This window comes from Camelus dromedarius, chromosome 12 (genome assembly GCF_036321535.1).
Source record: "Camelus dromedarius isolate mCamDro1 chromosome 12, mCamDro1.pat, whole genome shotgun sequence".
Lineage (NCBI taxonomy): Eukaryota > Metazoa > Chordata > Mammalia > Artiodactyla > Camelidae > Camelus > Camelus dromedarius.
This window is the reverse complement of record NC_087447.1, coordinates 70,023,140-70,044,379: the sequence shown is the minus strand read 5'-3', so window position 1 is coordinate 70,044,379 and position 21,240 is coordinate 70,023,140. Positions and strand designations below refer to the sequence as shown.

Here is a 21,240-nt window from a genome sequence, read left to right as displayed (position 1 = left end):
AATCCCTCTGAGCAATGACTGCTAATTATTGCTGCAGCTTTATGAGTTTTTATTTTAAAATAAATATTCTGATGCTTTTGATTTTTTTATTTTACAAAAAGAATGACAATGATTGGAAAATTCAATGGACCATTTCCCAACTAGAAAACTTATTTATCTCGTAGTAAGCAGTATAGGAAGTAGTTTTGTTGGTAATTAGATCAAAAGTTTGAAGTTTATTTACATATATTCATACTTACCTTTTTAACTTTTCGTGTTAAGAAAAAGTTATGTGCTTCACCTATAGCTACGTCCTACTTCAAAGGCAAATATCCCCCAATTCTACTGTTGAAAGTTTTTTCAACAACTGAAGGTTTTGAAAGGGAAAAAGTTAACAGAATACGTCTTTGTCAAGACAATTTTCCTCGTCTGCCCATCAGCAGCCCAGTGACATGTTATGATGTAAAAGCCAGATGTATATTAACATCTTGATACTGTTGATTTTTGCATGCCAAGCTACGGAGAAGTTACGTGAGCACACAGTTCCTCATTTGAAAACGGGAATAATAATAATCACCTTGCAGGGCTGCTCAGAAGAGTATCTGAGGTGAGTATACACAGTGTTTAGCACAGTGCTGAAAATAACAGGAAAACGAAACATGTGGTAGTTCATAGTACCACTTAAGGCTTTTTTATTAGGCTATAAATTACTTAAAAATTAAAAACCATAATGTTATTCTTTCTATAGCAAAATGAAGGTTTTTAAACTGTCCTATACATCTTAAAAATTACAAAGGACACAATATTTTGACTGTAAATTCGTTCAAATACAGGTGAGATGGGAAAGTGAACAAAAAATATATAGGCCAAGAATATCTTATTGAAAAGATAAAATCTAAGAATGAATTGACTAAATTAAAACTTGTATCTGTGAGATATGCATTACCTGTGGAATCCAGCCCATGAAACAGGGGAGAACTGACGATACACTAGGAGAATCATGCTGGTTTTCAGAAAGCCGATTTCCATCAAAACTGCACCCTTCCAGTAACAAGCCGCTGATCTGTCACAGAAACACACAGACCATTAAAATACGTATTAAAGCCTGACATGGCAGGAGTTGCTGGACTGTATCTTCAGACGAAAGGCAACAATTTCCACTGGGACTACGTATTCCAAATCGTATGAGAACAAACATTATAGTATCATATTTGAGAACAAAGATGGTAAAGATCTGAATCAGTGCTCACTGTGAACCTCCTTTAGACTGAATTCTCAACTTTACCAAATATTTTAGAAAAAAATTCTTCTAAATGGCATTGGTATTAGTGCCTTGGCATTAGATTAATAGAAATATAATGACAAAGCCAAAAAGTTACTCATTTTCCAAGAGGAGTAAAGAAAAGCATTATTAGAGAACAAGACATGTGTTCCCTGCTTGGAAGTCTGACATCATTTTTTAAGGAACAGAACCAAATTCAGAAAGTTTAATTTGAAAAATTCTTGACATGTCATGCAGAGCTAAAAGAAGAATTAAAAGAAACAGTTAATTAATCTCTTACTCTACAAGTATAAAGGACAATTTAGAAATAATAAAAGTAAAAATATAATTCTTTTGGTAAGATTAGTTTCATATTTCTCCTTAAAAAATGTTCATGCTTTTAGTTTCTGTAGCATTAATCTACTGAGTTTATCTAAAGGCAACAAGTGTAGTCTGCATTTTGCATTCAGACCCACATCTATATTCTAATTTAAACTTGATAGAAAATATAAACAATCTTACAAATATTGTATGGTATTTTTAAAGTTTTCACATACAAATGAAAGTACTATAGAATTTTAGAGTCAAGGGAACACTTTGAGTTGACAGCTATCTTACAGTTAGAAATGGTTTCAGTACTAGGGGGTCCTAGGAGAGGGGGCCCTGACATGTAGCTTTGATTAGCTCATTTCACAGTAAGGCTCTGTTCCATGGAAAGATAAGCAACTTAAACAACGGAAAGACCTGGATAAAAAGAGAATTACGGAACCCCTAAGTTCAGTGTTCTTTCTGCTGTGCCCCTGATGTGCTGTTATGCAGGCTACTTCAAGAGTCACCGAAGTACTCTGGCCTTGACATACGCAAATTAGAATTTCAGTGCTAGAAACTCGAGGCAAGATCATTCCTCTAAGGCCTCTTCCGGAAATTTCATTGAGTTCTGAGTTCAATTAGTTTCTACAGAAATTTGTAAAAGTGTCACAACCGGACTATGTAATATGCATGTACAGAGATGTAAATTCACCGTTTTCCTCTCCTAACCAGGGGGTGGGAAAGAGAAGAAATACTCTTCTCTGGGGCCTTGTTTCAGTCAGTGGCACCCCGACCATCTCGCTGCTTAATCAGACACCCTCCTCCTGAACTTCCCACATGCCATCAAATACCAAGTCCCGCCACCTCCAGGAAATATCTTCTAAATTTGCTCTTCTCTCTCCACACCCTCTATCGTTCCCCTACTTTGGAATTTCAAGTAAAGAGGATGAAAACATAAGCATGTCAAAAAGCAATTGCCTACTGTTTACGTAACAACGTGATAATATGTCAGGGATTGGAGTGCTATCAACAAATGTTACCCTTATTCCAACCAGACAGAGTTCGGCATTAATGGAAGGAGTAAGAGCAGGCAGGCCCCAAATATCACCTTTACTGTTGAAAAAGATCCTTGGGAGGGTATCACAGGTCCCCAGGCAAAAGGACTTGCTAAAATGACACTCAGGAATTCGGCGGCTTAGCAAGTACCCGTAACAGTACCGGGCGGAGGAGCCAGCGGCACCAGGCTCGGAGACGGCCTTGACGGGGCACAGCGGAACGGGCACACCCGAAAGAAAAGCATAAGGAAGGTGCAGGGTTCACCCCTGGGTTCCTGACTCAAACCCGTAATCAGATGTGATTGCCTTGCAGTGAGTGATGCCTCTCCTGCAAAGAGAGGAGTCAAGTAGAAGGTAGAGAGAATCTAGGAACATTAGTAAATACCCCTCCACACAGGGAAAAAACAAAAACAAAAACAAAAACCCAGGAGTGGGAAATAAGAATTCCCCTCTAACATTAAACTTAAGATACTTGGAAAACTGCCTGATACCTACTGTAAGTCCCCAGTAAGTATTACCTATTATTGTTCATTTAATCTAATCCATCTTCTAATTTCTAGACATTTAGAATTATTTTATACAGAGGGTATCCGTTTCAGTGAGGCAAAACAAAGGTTTGATTGGAAATTATCTGCATAATTTCAGTTGAGGAACTTTTGCCTATAATATTTAATTTTTCAAAATATTTCCCAGATTTACCCTAGATGATTGAGACTATGTCATCACCTCACTTAGACCTGACAGAGCTGGGTGATGTGTTAGAGCACGCTTTCCAATTTTATCAATGCTGTAATTCCAGTTTTTCACCCCCTTAAAATGGTAAACTAGATTAAAATGCTGTTTACATCTACTTATGGGGCATACTTCATACTTTCTACTAAAAGTTGGTTAGAAGTCTATTCCGGTCACTAGGACCTTACTGTCCACGACACATCCCTTGAATGCAAAGCAATAATGACTGAGATCAGAGCTCATTTGTTTGCATTATTTTAAAAGAACCACATTGTTGAGGCTGCCTCTTGACATCTGTACGCATGTACTATTTTGAGTCCACTGCCAAGAATTAAGTGAAAGGCACCTAATGTGCATCTCTTGTCATAATACCACTTCTCTAACTACTCCTGATTTGCTAATAAACGCATACCTTTCAGAAACAAAATAAAATTATTAAATCAGAAAGAAAAAATCTGTACGGTGTTATTCACACCTGAACCCCTGATTAAAACACTGGAAACAGAGGGGCAGCTACAAACGTATGAGGGAGAAAAAGACCCTCGCCGCCACCATTCTGTTTTGTTTATAGTTTCAAAACCACTTACTAAGGGATAGTGTGGATCAGGCCACAACTGCCTAAGAACAGGGCAAATCACTACCGTGACCCAGCCTATTTTGAAAAGGCTGTTCATTAAGTAGAAGATTGTATTCAGCTCTTAGCTTCTCAACACAAAAGGGCTTAGCAAAAGTTAACAGTAGTGACTTTGTTCACTAAAAACATGGTTAAAGCCATGAACTTATTGCATATACAATGCTGAATTTCCTGAACACTTCTGATTTTTCACTTGAATTTAATAGTGAATTTCACTTTAAACCCAGAGCTTTATTTTGATAACTTAATATGGCTTTATTTGCTAGGAACTTTCTTTTAAAAATTAAAAGATATTTTAAGCATACAGAAAATCCTAAAAATATTTTTAAACCTATACTTTCCCTCCAATCAGTTTTACTAGACTTGAACATACAGCCACGTTTGTTCTGCATTTCTAAGCAAAAAACAATGAGAGATACCGCTGAGGTCCTCTGTATACACCTTGCCTTTCCTGTTTCTTTTCTGCACTTACCCAACCCAGTCCTGAATATAGTTTTACATGACTGTTAAATACATGCGTATCCAAAAAAGAAAAAAGAAGATACAAGTGAACTTATTTACAAAACAGAAACAGACTCACAGTCATAGAAAACAAACTGGTGGTTACAGTGCGGGGTGGGGGGATGAGGGTGGGAAGGAATAAATTGGGAGTTAGAGATTTGCAAATATTAACTACTATATATAAAACAGATAAAACACAAGTTTCTTCTGTAGAGCACAGGGAACTATATTCATTAGCTCGTTGTAACCTATAATGAAAAAGAACATGAAAACGAATATACGCATGTGTATGTAGGACTGAAACACGATGCTGTACACCAGAAATGGACACATTGTAAACTGACTATACTTCAATTAAAAAAGAAATATACATGTATCCATAAACAATGAACGGTACTGTTTTTCAAATTTCCAAGCTGTATGTAAAGTGTGTAACCTCTTCTTTTCCTTCATCACTGGTCTAGGTGCAGCCATTTGTTCTTTCTTTTTTAACAGCTGCACAATATTTTGTGATTAATGTAGAACAAATTATTTGTCCATTCTGCTGATGAACACTTAAATCACTTCTAATTATTTACTACTATACCACTGCAATAAGCCTTATGGTACACATCCGCGTGAACTTCTCTAGGTACAGAGAGGATGTTGCTAGCTTGAAGCGTATGCTCGTTCTCAGTTTTCCTTAATATTGGCAAATTGTTCCCCAAAGTGAACTATATGCCTACTTGTCAATCTATACGCATACTTGTCATTGTGTAAGAATTTACATTATGCTATAACCTTGCCATTACTTCACCTGTTGAGATTTGTAAATTTTGTTAATGTGGTATCAAACTTGGGGTTTAATTTCATTTCCCTGATTACTGGTGAGGAGTATTTTATGTTTATTAGCCATTCAGGTTTCCACTTCACTTAAGTCACCTATCAAATTCCTTTGCCTACTTCCCCTTTTCCCCACAATGGGATTGCTTTTTTTAAAAGTTTATTTGTAAAAATCCTTTGTGTGTTTTAAGCACAAATCCTTTGCCATTTATATAAGATGTAGATATCTTTAACCAGTCTACGGTCTGTATTTTCACTTTCTATGGTGTCTTTTTATTCTAAGGTAGCAAATTTATCAGCTTTTTCCTTTAAAGCTTTTATTTTTGTGTCTAAGGAAACCCTGAATATTTTCCAGTATTCTTGTTTCTTTTTTAAAGTCTTCTTTTTCAAAAAGAAGTTTTATTTCTATAATTTGGCTTCTTAAATCATTCAGAATTAATTGTTGTTTATGATACAAGGATGGCTCAAATTTTATCATTTTCCATATGAGTCACCAATTGTCTCAGAATCATTTACCAAACAATTCTCATTCCTTTTCTGATTTGTAATGACTGCTGCTTTTGTTACAGGTCAGGTTTCCAAAAGGACATGAGAATGTTTCTGGACTTTCTATTCTGTTCCATTAGTCACTCTGTTTTTCTCTACACCAGTACCATAGTGTCTCAGTTACCAGAGCTTTGTAATAAAACTTATCATTTGATAAAGCAAAACTTAACACTGTATTCTTTATTTTCTAATTCGTTTTGGCTACTCTTGTGCCTACAGCTTTTCCACGTTGTGGGATAGCTTGCAAAATATGGCCAAAAACTCCCCCTACTGTGGTATGTACACCCTGTTGCAATGTAAATGCTGCTGCTTCTTTCCCACCCCGTGAGTGTGGGCTGGCCTTGACCACCAGAGCGTGGAAGAAGGACTATACACAACTTCTGGGGTTTCAGGAGGCTTGTCCTCTTGGAACGCTGCACTGAGACCACCGTGGAAGAAAGCTCGTCGAGTCCAATGGAGCAGGAGAGGTCATCTGGAGACCTGAGGTCCCCAGACCATAGCTAGCACCCACTACTAGGTATATGAGTGAGGCCAGCACAAACCTTCCAGTCTAGCTGACCTAGCTGAATGCCGATGCACAGTGAGTCTGGGTACAATCAGCAGAGAACTGCCCAAACCACAGCATTGTGAGAAAAAAATAAAACGCTATTGCTTTAAGCCACTAAGTTGAGAGGTGGTTTGAGCAAATGTTAACTGAAATCATAAACTTGTACAAAAAATTATAAAAAAAAAAAATAGAACCCTGATTGAAATTTCATTTAATTTTAAAAATTGGTGTTGGAGAGTTTGATATCATTAAAGTTATTGATTCTATACTAAACATAAATGATTTTATAACTATTCAGTTCTTCTTTCATGTTTTCCATTTCTTTATTCTCCAGCGATCTGCGTAGCCATGACTAAGACATACCTCTATAAGCAGTGTATAACTGGATATTTTTTTCCCCAATCTGATAACCTCTATCTTTTGATTGGTGAGTTTAAAATGTTCATATTTTACAACAGAAAAGACAGCCTCTTCAACCAGTGGTGTTGGGAAAGCTGGACAGCTACATGTAAATCAGTGAAATTAGAGCACTCCCTCCCACCATGTACAAAAATAAAATCAAAATGTATTAAAGATCCAAATATAAGACATGATAACATAAAACTCCTAGAAGAGAACATAGGCAAAACATTCTCTGAAGTAAATCATAGCAATATTTTTTTGATTAGTCTCCCAAGGCAAAAGAAATAAAAGCAAAAGTAAACAAATGGGACCTAACCACTTAAAGGCTTTTGCACAGCAAAGGAAATCATCAATAAAATAAAAAGATGATCAATGAAGCGGGAGAAAATAATTGCAAACAATGCAACTGACAGAGGGTTAATATCCAAAACAGACAAACAGCTCATATAACTGAGTATCAAAACAAACAAACAAAGAACCCAAACAACAAAAAATGGGTAGAAGACCTTAATAGACATTTCTCCAAAGAAGATGTACAGATTGCCAACAGGCACATGAAAAGATGCTCAACATTGTTAATTATTAGAGAAATGCAAATCAAAACTACAATGAGGTATTACCTCATAACTGCCAGAATGGCCATCATCAAAATGTCTACAAAAAATAAACGCTGGAGTGCAAAGAAAAGGGAGCCCTCCTACACTGTTGGTGGGACTGTAAATTGGTGCAGACACTATGGAGAACAGTATGGAGGTTCCTTAAAAAACTAAAAGTAGAGCTACTATATGACCCAGCAATCCCACTCCTGAGCATCTATCAGGAAAAGACAAAAAACTCTAATTTGAAAAGATACGTACACCCCAATGTTCACAGCAGCACTATTTATAATAGCCACGACTTTGAAATAACGCAGGTACATAGTCAACAGACAAGTGGCTTAAGAAGACGTGGTGGAGTCTCCCCTGCGGGGCTGCTAAGCTACAACGGGCAGCTCGCATGCGTTTGCGGAAGATGTGCCTGAAGCACAGAATTCCCAGTTCTGCTGAGCCCATCCTCACGAAACCTCAAATGTCTAAAGGTCTCATTTCTTCCCTGTTTTCACTTCTATCTCCTGGTAAGCTCTATCAGGAAGGGATCTGAAATACAAACAGTAGAACAATCACTTGGTATGTGGGCAGATTCTAGCCTGGCAGGGGGCAGCCACAGTCACTGGCAGCATGAGTGTCCACACGACTCCACCGGGTCACGACTCTCCAGCGTCCCAGGGAGCTGTGCCTTATTAACAAGGCCACAGCGCGCTCAACAAGCCCGATTTGCCAAAGTGGGAGACGTGTTTCTGCCTTTCATGTTCGGTGGCATCAGTGGTCAAGGGGGGAGCTGGGAGCTGCCCAGATCTGCCAGGGCAACACTCTCACAGCCTCGGGCAAGACCTAGCACTCAAGCCCAACAGGAGCTTCATCTACGCCTTTCCCCAGACTAAGCTTCACAGCTGCTGTTTAACGAATAATAAATCAGTAACAGGAGTGAGGGAATTTTAGAGGGCCACGTTCAGGATCTACAAATCAATATACATCCTCTCTTAAGTAGGTCTAGAGGGTCTGAAATATCGACTGGTTTGGGAACTAAAGCCTCGCTTGAACATTTCACTGGTTTAATTCAGGCCAGAGTGGTAGAGACTGGAAACATTCAAAACCAATTAAATTCTACAGTTACAGTAAAATTCAAATATAATTCAAATCCAAAATTCTATTGAAATAATCCTTTTGTTGGAAAATTTGATTAAAAGGAACCTAAATGAATTATTTAACTTACTGATTTTGCCAAGTGCAAACAGTGAGGGGCTTACAAAAACTTTTTACCTGATACATATTTTTGGAAATTACAGGTAAGAAATTAGGAAATGTGCTTCAATAGCTCACATGAATGAGGGGCCAAAGAGGAAAAATTCTATTGAATTACTTTAAATCCCATATATAGCGATGGCTTTTTTCACTTAAAAGTTGTAAGGCGTAACTTTATCAAACTTAAAACGTTCCTAAATATAATTACCAATGAATATTTTAATGTTTAACAATAAAATACCTTTTATGAATGTCAAATGCCAAATGAAAGAATTTTGCTTTACTGGATAAAATAGAGAACTTTATATTAAAGTACACTTTTGTTTCTGATTTAAAAAGATATATTGCCCAATAAAACCTAACCCAAATCAAGAGAAATAATAAAACACACCCGCACACTTACACATACACAAACATATACAGGTTTTTAGAGACTCTTGTAATAAATATGTCAAAGAAGTTATTATTTCAATCCATTGATAAACGGGACGACAAAGGCTCTTTTAATTGCTTTAAAAAGTCACATGGCTCTGAGCTGGAGAAAGATTAGAATCTTGTTTTACTGCCAGCCTTTTTTCCCTCCCCATCTACAAAATGCTTGCGATTTTCTGGTTGCAGATAATTTTATTCCCATTTTGTAAGAACAAGGGCAAAATAGTTCTGGAAATACTAACACACGCTGACACAGAATAAAACTCATTTCCCTTGTTTTTTATATTAGTATACCTAAATAACGACACTACGTAAAATGTGTGTGGTTCACAGCTGCCAGCGACCACACAACCAGGTAACGAGCGTGGTTCCTGGATTATGTCATGTGCTCCTTCCCTCTCCTTAACAACGAGGTAACCGCTCATGTGCACCAATAACAGCGAAGGTCGTTCTTACTGGCTACAGGCTAAGGTTAAAATACAATGCAAAGGATGAAAGAGAACCTTTCTAATTTCTTTAGCTTCAAGGGAGAATTTTGCAACAACTATAGAGCCAAAAGAGGAAGAACTAGCTTATTGTTAATAATCAGATTTTTGGCACACAATACAACTATTACAGCTGACGTTAGTAACGCCTACTACAGTGACTCTCTTACTGCAGGTCCTTAGCCCAACGATTCAACAAGGGTTTAAGTGAGTGCTTATCATGCACCAGGTATTGTTTGAGGTACCTGACATACAATAAAACCGGGGGGGGGGGGGACTGCTCTCAAGGGACTTACATTCCAGTGGAGGAAGGAAGACAACAAACATAATAAATAAATTATACAGTATGTTAAAAAGTAGTAGTGATGTGAAAAGAAAATTGTTGTCACTGGGAACTAGAATTATATAAACAGAACTTCTGGAAAGTTAGTTGCCTAAGGCTAACTAAGTTAAAGAACTATAGTCTTTAATTTATTTTAAAAATTGAATTATACGTAATGCACTGGACTAGATACTGAGGATGTGAAGATGGGTAAGACAGTCTTTGTCTGCAATGATGTAACAGTCTCATAAGACAGACCAACATAGGTGTACAGAGATAATCATACTATGACCTGCAAGGTGTTATATGTATTAGCGGTGGAAAAAAGTTAAGAGGCCAATTCTACGTGTGGGAATGGAAAAGAAGAACGGTAGAGAACGCTACTGCTGGGGAAGAAGGTTGGAGTTGTTGCGGGGAGGACTTCATTACAGCCTTTCATTAGTTTTGTTATTAACATTTGGATGCTTATCTATTATGGCAAGAGTAATGGATTTTCAAGAGGAAAGCTAACTAGGAAAATTTATACTGTAAAAGATGGCTTACTATTTTTTTTTTTAACATAGTTGGCTTGATTTTAACAGTGAACTAATGTATTCACGAATTGTAAACTCCTGAGGACAAGATTTGGTCTCAATTTTATACACATATTTTATAGTATAATAAATATTTATTGAATTAAACTTTAGAACAGGTGACCTAACAGAATTTCAAGACTTGTATCCTTTTTTTTTTTAATCAAAGTTCTATTTTCAAATATGTTGTATTTCTAAGATTCTTATTTTTGCATTAGAACAGGCTGCATTTTGTACAGGTTGTTTCATGTTAAATCTTAACTTACTTTGATTTTTCACATAGGGAATGCAATCTACCTCAGCTGATCTTACACTACAAACATAGGTGACTTTGAGACTGGAGCAAAATCTCTTTACCACCATAGGTAATTCTGTGATTTCTGACTCAGATAAACAACTAAAATAAGTCTAGTACCTTAATTTGCAGCTTTGCTTCTTGTAGTCGCCCTTTCCATGAGGCCACAAATTTAAGGCTGTCCACAGAACAGACCATTGCCCTGTAAAAGTCAAGCATCAAATGTCACAAAGCAGTAATTCTCAGGAATTAAAAACTGAAGAGCTATAGAAGCTCTATACATTCATATTTATTTAAAATGGAAACATTTACATTGCACAGGTAATCAGGTCTCTTAAACTATGCACAGTACCTTAGACTTCAGTTTTTAAAGTTAACTTGCTAGTTTCCTCTTCAAGATTGTGTAAGTACCTTGATAAGTCCTTTCTTTTTATTTTTATATCCTCCATTTTGACTATTACCCACAAATGAAGGCACATGATGGGTCTTCAATAAACATTTGTTATCTAAACTGAAATACTGACATTTATAATATAATCCCGAGGTACTACCAATTAAAACCCTCCCAGATCACTAAACAACTAAATTTTCTTCGTGTATTTTTGAAAGTGTCTCTTTTGTTATACTCTAACCTGTTAAAAAGTATATATGATATGATAATCCAGATTTCTTTTAAAGTTTGATCTTAACCATCAAATACTGCTCCCCACCAAGAAGCCCAGTCAGCACTATCCAACAGAATTCCTTGCAGAGATAAACACGTTTCCATGCAGTCCAGGACGGTAGCCACCACCCACACGTGGGTATTGAGCATTGCAAATGAGGCTACTGTAATGAAAAATTACATTTTTCATTTTATTTAACTTTTTGGGGGGTGTGTAAGAATTTTAATGGCAGGTTAGCAGTCTTTTCCTTATGATATAGGCCAGAGTTTTTCAATCTGGACTTTTAGTAGGACCTAAGAATGCTAATTTTCTGATCACTTGGATTTGGGTGGAGTGAGCAGAATTTGAATGTGGGAGAAGATCTAAGTGGGAAATATGCTTTTATATAAATCCCATCTGAAGAATGTTTTAAAGTCTTCATCGCTATAGCTTCAGGATGTGTGAACCATCATTGTTTTTTAAGGTCTTGATTTGCTCAACGAGCACTTCCCAGGGTTGCTGCTCCAAGCATGACATTGTTGTTGTCATGGGATCCAGCCTGGTTTGACAGTTTAATTGATTTATTTTTTCATTTTTATTTTAAATTAATTAATTTCTTTTTAATTGAAGTATAGCTGACTTATAATACTGTATTAGTTTCAGGTATATAGTATAGTGATTCTCAATTTTAAATTTTTATTTTTTAATTGAGATATAGTCGATTTACAATGCTGTGTTAGTTTCCGGTGTACAGCATAGTGATTCCATTATACATATATATATTACTTTTCATATTCTTTTTCATTATAGGCAATTACAAAGTACTGTATGTAGTTCCCTATGCTATACAGTAGGACCTTATTGTTTATCTATTTTATATATAGTAGTTAGTATCTGCAAATCCTGAACATTGTGGTGCATGTATTTTTTTGAATTTGTTTTTGTTTTTGTTTTTGTTTCCAGATATATACTCAGGAGTGGAACTGCTGAATCATATGGTTCTATTTTTAGTTTTCTGAGGAACCTCCATCATGTTTTCCACAGTGGCTGGGTCAATTTACATTCCCAACAACAGAATACAAAGGTCTCCTTTTCTCCACCACCTCTCCAGCATTTGTTGTCTGTAGACTTTTGGATGATGGCCATTCTGACAGGTATGATTTGCTACCTCATTGTGGTTCTGATTTGCACTTCTCTAATTAGCAGTGCTGAGCATCTTTTCATGTGCCTGTTGGCCATCTGTACTGTCTTCTTTCAAAAAATGTCTATTCATTCTGCCCATTTTTTGATTGGCTTTTTCTTTCTTTTCTTTTTGATTTCTATGAGCTATTTATATATTGTGTCCATTTTTTGATTGGGTTTTTCTTTTTTTAAATCTTGACTTCTATGAGCTAATTATATATTGTGGATATAACCCCTTGTTGGTCATGTCATATATGCAAATATTTTCTCCCATTTCATAGGATGTCTTTTTGTTTTGTTGATGATTTCCTTTGGTGTATAAAAGGTTTCAAGTTTAATTAGGTCCCACTGTTTATTTTTGCTTCTATTTCTTTTGTCTTAGAATCCAAAAATATTGCTCCAATTTATGTCAGAGTGGTATGCCTGTGTTCTCTTCTAGGAGCTTTAAGGCTTCGAGTCTTAAGTCTTTAATCCATTTTGAGTTTGTTATGTATATGGTGTGAGGTAATGATCTAATCTCATTTTTTACATATAGTCCAGTTCTCCCAGCACCACTGCTAAAGAGACTGTCTTTTCTCCATTGTATATTCTTCCCTTCTTTGTTGTAGATTAATTGACCATGGGTGCAGGGGGGTATTTTTGGACTCTATTCTGTTCCATTGATCTATTTGTCTGTTTTTTTGTGCCAGAACCATGCTGTAGCCTTGTATAATAGTGTAAGGTCTGAAAGGGTGATACCTCTAGCTTTGTTCTTTTTTCTCAAGATTGCTCTGGTAATTTGGAGTCTTTTCTGGTTCTGTATCAATTCTAGGATCATTTGTTCTAGTCTCATGAAAAATGTCATGAGTACTTTGATGGGGATTGCATTAAATCTGTAGATTGCTTTTGGTAGTATGGCCATTTTAACAATATTAATTCTTCCAGTCAAAGAGCACTGGATAGCTTTCCATTTTTTGGCATCATCTTCAGATTCCTTCACCCATGTTGTGAAGTTTTCAGAGTACAGGTCCTTCACTTCCTCGGTTAACTTTATTCCTCTTTTTGATTTGACTTTAAACAGGATTTTTTTTCAACCTTTTCTGATAGTTCATTATTAGTGCATAGAAACAGAACAGATTTCTGTATGTTAATATTGAATCCTGCAACTCTGCTGAACTCATTTATTAGTTCTAATAGTTTTTGGTGGGTTTTCTATGCAAATTATCATGTCATCTGCAAATAGTGAAAACTTTACCTTTTCCCTTCTAATTTGGATGCCTTTTATATCTTCTTCTTGTCTGACTGCTGTGGCTAGGACTTATAATAATATGTTAAATAGAAGTGGCAAGAGTGGGCTTGTCTTGTGGCTGAATTTAGAGTGAAGGCTTTCAACTTTTCACCATTGAGAATGAGACTGGCTGTGAGTTTGTCATAAATGACCTTTATTATGTTGAGATATATTCCCTCTATATCCACTTTTATGAGAGTTTTTATCATGAATGGATGTTGAATTTTGCCAAATGCTTTTCCTGCATCTATTGAGATGATCATGTGATTTGCGTCTTTCCTTTTGGTAATATGGTGTATCACATTAATTGATTTGCAAATGTTGAATCATCCTTGTGACCCTTTAATAAATCCAACTTGATCATGGTATATGATCATTTTTATATATTGTTGGATTCTGTTTGCTAATATTTTGTTGAGGAATTTTCCATCTACGCTCATCAAAGATACTGGTCTGTGATTTTCTGTTTTGTACCATCTTTGATTTGTCATCAGTGAAATGGTGGCTTCATAGAATGAATTTGGGAGTGTTCCATCCTCTTCAATTTTAGGGAACAGTTTTAGAAGAACAGGTGTTAGTTCTTCTTTATACGTGTGGTAGAATTCCCCTGTGAAACTGCCCAGTCCTGGACCTTACAAATTCAATTTCACTACTAGCAAATGGTCTGTTCAAATCATCTATGTCTTCCTGATTCAGTCTTGGCAGGCTGTATATTTCTAGAAATTTGTCCATTTCTTCTAGGTTGTCCACTTGTTGACATACGACTGTTGGTAGAAATCTCTTATGACTTATTTACCTACATGACAGTGGCTGTCCTTTCTCCTCTTTCATATCTTACATTGTTGTTTATTTGGGTCCTCTCTCTTTTCTTCTTTCTGGCTAAAGGTTTATCAATTTTGTTTATCATTTCAAAAAACCAGCCCTTGATCTTTGCTATTGTTTTCTTTAATCTCTATTTTATTTACTTCTACTCTGATCTTTATCATTTCCTTTCTTCTGCAGACTTTAGGCTTTGTTCTTCTTTTTCTAATTCTTTCAGGTGGTACGTAAGGTTGTTTATTTGACATTTTTTTCTTGTTTCTTGAGGAAGGCCTTTATCCTTTATAAACTCCCTCTTAGGGATGTTTTCTGCATCCCATAGATTTTGGAATGTTGTGTTTACATTTGCTTTTATCTCAAGGTATTTTCTGATTTCCTCACTGGTTTTTTTTAGTAGCATGTTGTTTAGTCTCTATGTGTTTTAGTTTCTATGTGTTTGCTCTTTTCCCATTTTTATTTCTTTAGTTGATTTCTAGTTTCATATTCTTGTGGTGAGAAAAAATGCTTGATATAATCGCTATCCTCTTAAATATGCTGACATTTGTTTTGTGGCCTAGCATGTGATCTATCTAGGAGAATGTTCTGTGTGCACTTGAAAAAAAGGTTCATTCTGCTGTTTTTGGATATAATGTCCTGTAGATATCAGTTAATTCCAACTGGTCTATTTTGTCATTTAAGACCTCTGTTTTCTCACTCATTTTCTGTCTGGATGATCTGTCCATTGATGTCAGCGGGGTGCTGAAGTCTCCTAGTAATATTGTCTTATTGTCAATTTATTCCTTAATGTCTGTTAGTATTTGCTTTATATATTTAGGTGCTCCTGTATTAGGTGCATATATGTTAAGGAGTGTAATATCCCCTTCTTATACTATCCCTCTATCATATATAATGCCTGTCTTTGTCTTCCAGTATAGCCTTTTTTAGAAAAGTCCATTTTGTCTGATATGAGTATTGCTACCCCAGCTTTCATGTTTTCTGTTTGCATGAAGTATCTTTTTCTACCCCCTCACTTTCAGTCTGGGTGTCTTTAGCCCTAAAGTAAGTCACCTGTAGGTAGCATAGTGATGGGCTTGTTTATTTTTTTATCCAATCAGCCATCCTATTTCTTTTTATTGGAGCATTTAGTCCATTGACATTTAAATAAATTATTGCTAGGTAAGTACTTACTGCCATGTTATTACTTGTTTTCTAGTTGTTATTGTAGTTATTCCTTGTTTACTTCTTTCTGCTTCTCCCCTGGTGGTCTGATGATTTTCTTTAGTACTCTGCTTCTGCTCCTTTCTTTCTGGTTTTTGTGTGTCTCTTGTAGATTTTTGATTTGTGGTTAACATGGGGTTCATGTGTGTTGACCCATAATTATATTCAATTGATTAAAATTGATAGTTATTTAAGTTTAAACCAACTCTAAAAGATCTACATGTTTTACTCCCCTTCTCTACATTTTGTGTTTTGATGTCATATTTTATATTTGCATGCTTATCCCTTAGCTGTTCATTGCAGTTAAAGCTGCTTTCTCACTTTTTTACCTTTCAATCTATATACTGACATATTTAATTGACTTTCAACTCTTACTATATATTTACTTTTCCTGTTGGGACTGTCCCTTTCCTATAGATTCTTACTTATTTTCCATTTAGAGAATATCTTAATAGTTCTTTTAGGGTAGGTTTAGAATTGATACATTCTTTTAGTTTTTGCTTATCTGAGAAATTTTCTCTCCCCTTCTAACTGATAATCTTGTTGGGTACAGCATCCTAGGTTGCAGGTTTTTCTCTTTCAGGGCTTTGAGTGTATCATATCACTCACTTTTGCCTGCAAAGTTTCTGCAGAGAAATCAGTTGATACAGTCTTATGGGGATTCTCTTGTACATGATTCTTTATTTTTCTCTTGCTGCCTTTAGTATTCTCTCTTTAACTTTTGTCGTTTTAATCATGACATATCTTCATGTGGGTCTGTTTGGGTTCATCTTGTTTGAAACCCTCTGTGCTTCCAGCACCTGGATATCTGTTTCCTTATTTAGGTTTGGGAAGTTGTCAGCCATAATTTCATCAAATACATTTTCATTCTGCTTCTCTCTTCTCCTTCTGGAACACTTTTAATGTGAATGTTGGGATATTTAATATTATCTGAGAGGTCTTTTTGATCTCTTAGATGTTTTCATTTTTTTTTTTAATTTGCTTTTCTTGCTGGTGTTCTGATTGGATGATTTCCATTATTCTATTTTCCAAATCATTTATGTGTTCTTCTGGCTCACTTAGTCTGCTTCTAATGTGTTTTTTATTTCAGTTATTAAATTATTTATTTTTGACTGGGTCTTTATATTTTCTAGTTCCTCGTTAAAATGACTGATTCTTTTCCCTCATTCAGTTAAAACTTTCATTACCATTGTTTTTAATTCTTTACCTAGTAAATTGTTTACTTCTGTTTCATTATTTATTTTCTCACAGGTTTTCTCTCAGTTTCAGTTGAGAGTAGGTCCTCTGCCTTCTCATTTTACCTAATTTTCTCTGCCTGTATGACGTTAGGTGAAACCAGTACTTATTGCAGTCTTGAAGGGGTGTTCTTATGTGGGACCGTCTCTATGAAGACTAGGTGTGCCCAATGCCTTTGGCAGGAGATCTGGATTTGATGTGGATGCCATCATGTCTTTCCTTTGAGTATGCTGGCAGCTGTAACCTTGGCAGGGGTGGGGTTGAAGATGGAGGAGCTAGAGCTGGCACAGCATATGAGGCAGAACTTCATCTCTGCTCAGTGGCCATTACTGTGCTGTCAGGGGTGAGGTCTGAGCCCATGTTACTGGAGCAGAAGCTTTGTGCATCAGGCTGAAGCTGCTCTGCTCCCTTTAAGCATGTGTTTTTTCCTCTCCCCATACCAGGAACTTTGTCCCACGAGGGGAGTGCTGAAGCAAGTGAGGCCCATGTGCATACAGTAATCCAGTGTGCTGCCTGTGCAGGCATCTGTGCTTCCACTCAGACATAGCCCAGAGTCTAGTCTTTTCCCTGGCTGTGGCCCCTCCAGATCCACTGCCATGCTGTGGCATGGACTGAGTTGGGCCAGAGTGCCTGCTTAGCTTGGGCTGGAGCACATGATGATGTGGTTGTGGGAAACCCAGCAGCCCCAAGAAGAGACCTCTTCCCCCCTTTCCCCAGGTGCTAGCCAGTGGGTATGAGCTCCTTTTAAGTGAAGCTCAGTCTTTATTATTCATCCTACCTATCCCAACAGTGCTCCAACTAGTAAAGGGGGCTTGTCTCCTCTGCAAAGGATTCCAGCACTGGGATGCACAGCCTGTGACTTGACGTGCTTACTCCCCAAGGTGAGAATCCTTCCCAGTAATTGCCCTTTTCCTCTGAATCCCCTCACAGGGGCAAGGTCCTGAATCAATCACTTTTCTTTTCAGTTCCTCCTCAATTACATGTGTGTCTTTCTTATAGCTTCACTTGTATAGGAATCCTTCTGCCATTTTCCAGTTAGTTTTCAGTAAGAATTGGTCCACATGTACATGTGTTTTTGATGCGTTCATGGGGGGAGGTGAACTCCACATCCTCTTATTACTCTATCAACTTGATCTCATTACTCCTATTTAAATCACTTAAATTTAAATTGCTCCATTTGACTTGATATAGAAGTTGTTGTATATTTATACAATGGAACACTACTCAGCCATAAAAAGAAAAAAAATGTCATTTGCAGCAATATGGATGGAACTGGAGATTGTCATTCTAAGTGAAGTAAGCCAGAAAGAGAAAGAAAAATACCATATGGTATCACTCATGTGGAATCTAAAAAAGGGACACTAATGAACTTATCTACAAAACAGAAACAGACTCACAGACATAGTAAACAATCTTATGGTTACTGGGGAAAGCGGGTAGGAAGGGATAAATTTGGGAGTTTGAGGTTTGCAAATGTTAGTCACTATATATAAAAATAGATTAAAAAACAAATTTCTTCTGTAGGGCACAAAGAACTATATTCAATATCTTGTAATATCCTTTAAGGAAAAATAATATGAAAACGAATACATGTATGTATATGCATGACTGGGACATTGTCCTACACGCCAGAAATTGAAACATTGTAACTGACTGTACTTCAACTAAAACAAATAAATAGCTCCATTTGACTTCCACCTACCATATTAGAAAAAACAGGTCTTGATAAATGACCAAAACTAAAAAAAATTAAAGTTTACCCTTTTCAATTCTAATAAAAACACATCACAATGGAAAGCAATGCTTTTTAAACTATCCGGTAACTGTATTATTAAAAAGTCAAGTAGTAAGAAATAATACAACTATCTAGAGTCAACAACAGATTTATTTCCTGACAATCAAAAGTAAATAAATCAAAGTATAATTACTCTCTCAGACAAATAAGTGAAGTATTTATTTTTATTTACCTTGCCGTTTCCTGGCGAAGAGCATTGAGAAATGTGTCCGGATGGAAGAGTTCTGATAGGTCAAGTGTATCGGAAAGAAGAGCCTGTTTTTCAGCTCTCTCTACCCAGTTCTGGGGGAGGGGTATACAAACACATTTAAAAACTTTGTAAACTTGAAACACAAAGAAATCTATTAAAGAATAATTATGCAGAAGTCATTATCAATGAGGAAGTTATACAATTTCCAGATGCTTTGAAATGGTGCCTAGGGAAAAAAAGATTCCCACTGTACATTGTGAAATCTGTTATACTTTCTGACATAATATCCATCCATCATAAAAAAGCTTTTTTGCCCAACCTTTTGTTGGCAGATACCTAGTCCAAATAAAAAGTCTAAATTATGAAAATTTAACTCCATATTTATGGTGTTTAAGTTTGTACTACCACGTTTAGTGATGACCCATCCCTCAAAGTTTGCTCAGGAGATACTGCGCATCTGGGTCTATTTCAGAGTCCCTGGGGTTACCAAGTCTTGACAATATAAACAGAACTAGGGTTGCAGACTCAACAGTGAATTTGTCACCTTACTGAATCAAGTATTATAGTGGAGGATAATGTCCAGGAAAAAAATAATTTTCTATTAAAAGGTGTTTTTAAATAGTCTTTCTACTCACTTGCCATTTTAGAAATCAATTTTTACTCCACTAGGAGAAATATATATCATAATAAAGTATATTTGATGAGTATAATTAAAAATTGCCATTTGGAAGGAATAACAGAAACAAATTCTTGTGCAAACCTTACTGTATGCCTTCTAATATCATGGTTACTACAATCCTGAAAGCTGGTATTAATATCTCCGTTTTATAATCAGAAAATGGAGGCATGGTAAGCTTAAAGATCTTGCCCAAAGTCACACAGTTAGTGTTGGAGCCAGGTGATAAACAAGGCAGACTTAAGTGATTTGTTTCTCTGTAACACTTCCTGCAGCTGCTAATGTGCCTTAAGAAACAGATGGCTTATTGATGATTTCTGAATCAGTCTGTTATTTCAGCTGGTACACAGAGATGGTACCACAGTAATGGCTATTAAAAAGTTTCAGAATTCTCATTTACTCAGTAATTCATTTTGCATGATTTATGAAGTCTAGGAAAAATTGTTTATTTAATTTATTATTGTGTAGAAAGGCTATGTTTTATGTACTGTAACACTCTCCTATCCACCTAAGCATTTATATCTTCAGCCAGGTCTAGAATAGGATAAATTAAAATTTCCAAAACTAGTGTGTTCGCCAACCACACAAAATCTATGGGACACAGCAAAGGCAGTGCTAAGAGGGAAGTTTATAGCGATACAGGCCTTCCTCAAAAAAGAACAACCTCAAATAAACAATCTAACCCACCAACTAGAAGAATTAGAAAAGAAGAATAAAAAAACCCAAAAGTCAGCAGAAGGAAGGAAATAATAAAGATCAGGGAAGAAATAAATAAAATAGAGATTAAAAAAAAATAGAAAAAAATATATCAAACCAAAAGCTGTTTTTTTGAAAGAGTAAATAAACTCGACAAACTTCTGGCCAAACTCATAAAGAAAAAATAGCACAAATAAGCAAAATATGAAAGGAAAATGGAGAAATTACAACAAATAACATAGAAATACAGAATATAATACAAAAATACTAAGAAAAACTATATGAAACCAAAATGGATAACCTAGAGGAGACGGACAAGTTTCTGGAAACATACAGTCCACCAAGACTGAATCAAGAAGAAACTGACCACTTGAACAAACTGATCACTAGAAATGAAATTAAACTAGCAATAAAAAACCTCCTTACAAATAAAAGTCCAGGACTGGACGGCTTCACCAGGGAATTCTACCAAACATACAAGGAAGAACTCATACCAGTACTTTTCAAACTCTTTCAGAAGACTGAAATGGAGGGAATACTCCCAAACTTATTTATGAAGCCACCTGATACCCAAACCAGGCAAAGACACTACCAAAAAAGAGAATTACAGACCAATATCACTGATGAACATAGATGCAAAAATCCTTACCAAAATATTAGCAAATAGAATACAACAGCACATAAAAAAGATTATACATCATGATCAAGTGGGGTTCATCCCAGGGACACAAGGGTGGTTCAACATATGCAAATCAATGTAATACATCACAACAACAAGAGAAAGGACAAAAACATGATCATCT

General features: G+C 36.2%; 1 protein-coding gene across 5 annotated transcripts in view; it reads right to left on the bottom strand.

Annotated features, from left to right (window-relative positions):
* Positions 1–21,240, bottom strand: part of DYNC2H1 (dynein cytoplasmic 2 heavy chain 1) — a 264,211-nt gene that overhangs the window by 9,179 nt on the left and 233,792 nt on the right. For all 5 annotated transcript variants that reach the window (XM_031460657.2, XM_031460654.2, XM_064492852.1 and 2 more), the window contains 3 exons: positions 19,048–19,157; positions 10,856–10,937; positions 926–1,042 (listed from right to left, as the gene is read on the bottom strand). In XM_031460657.2, coding sequence (XP_031316517.2) covers positions 926–1,042; positions 10,856–10,937; positions 19,048–19,157 — 309 coding nt within the window. The remainder of the gene's footprint in view (positions 1–925; positions 1,043–10,855; positions 10,938–19,047; positions 19,158–21,240) is intronic.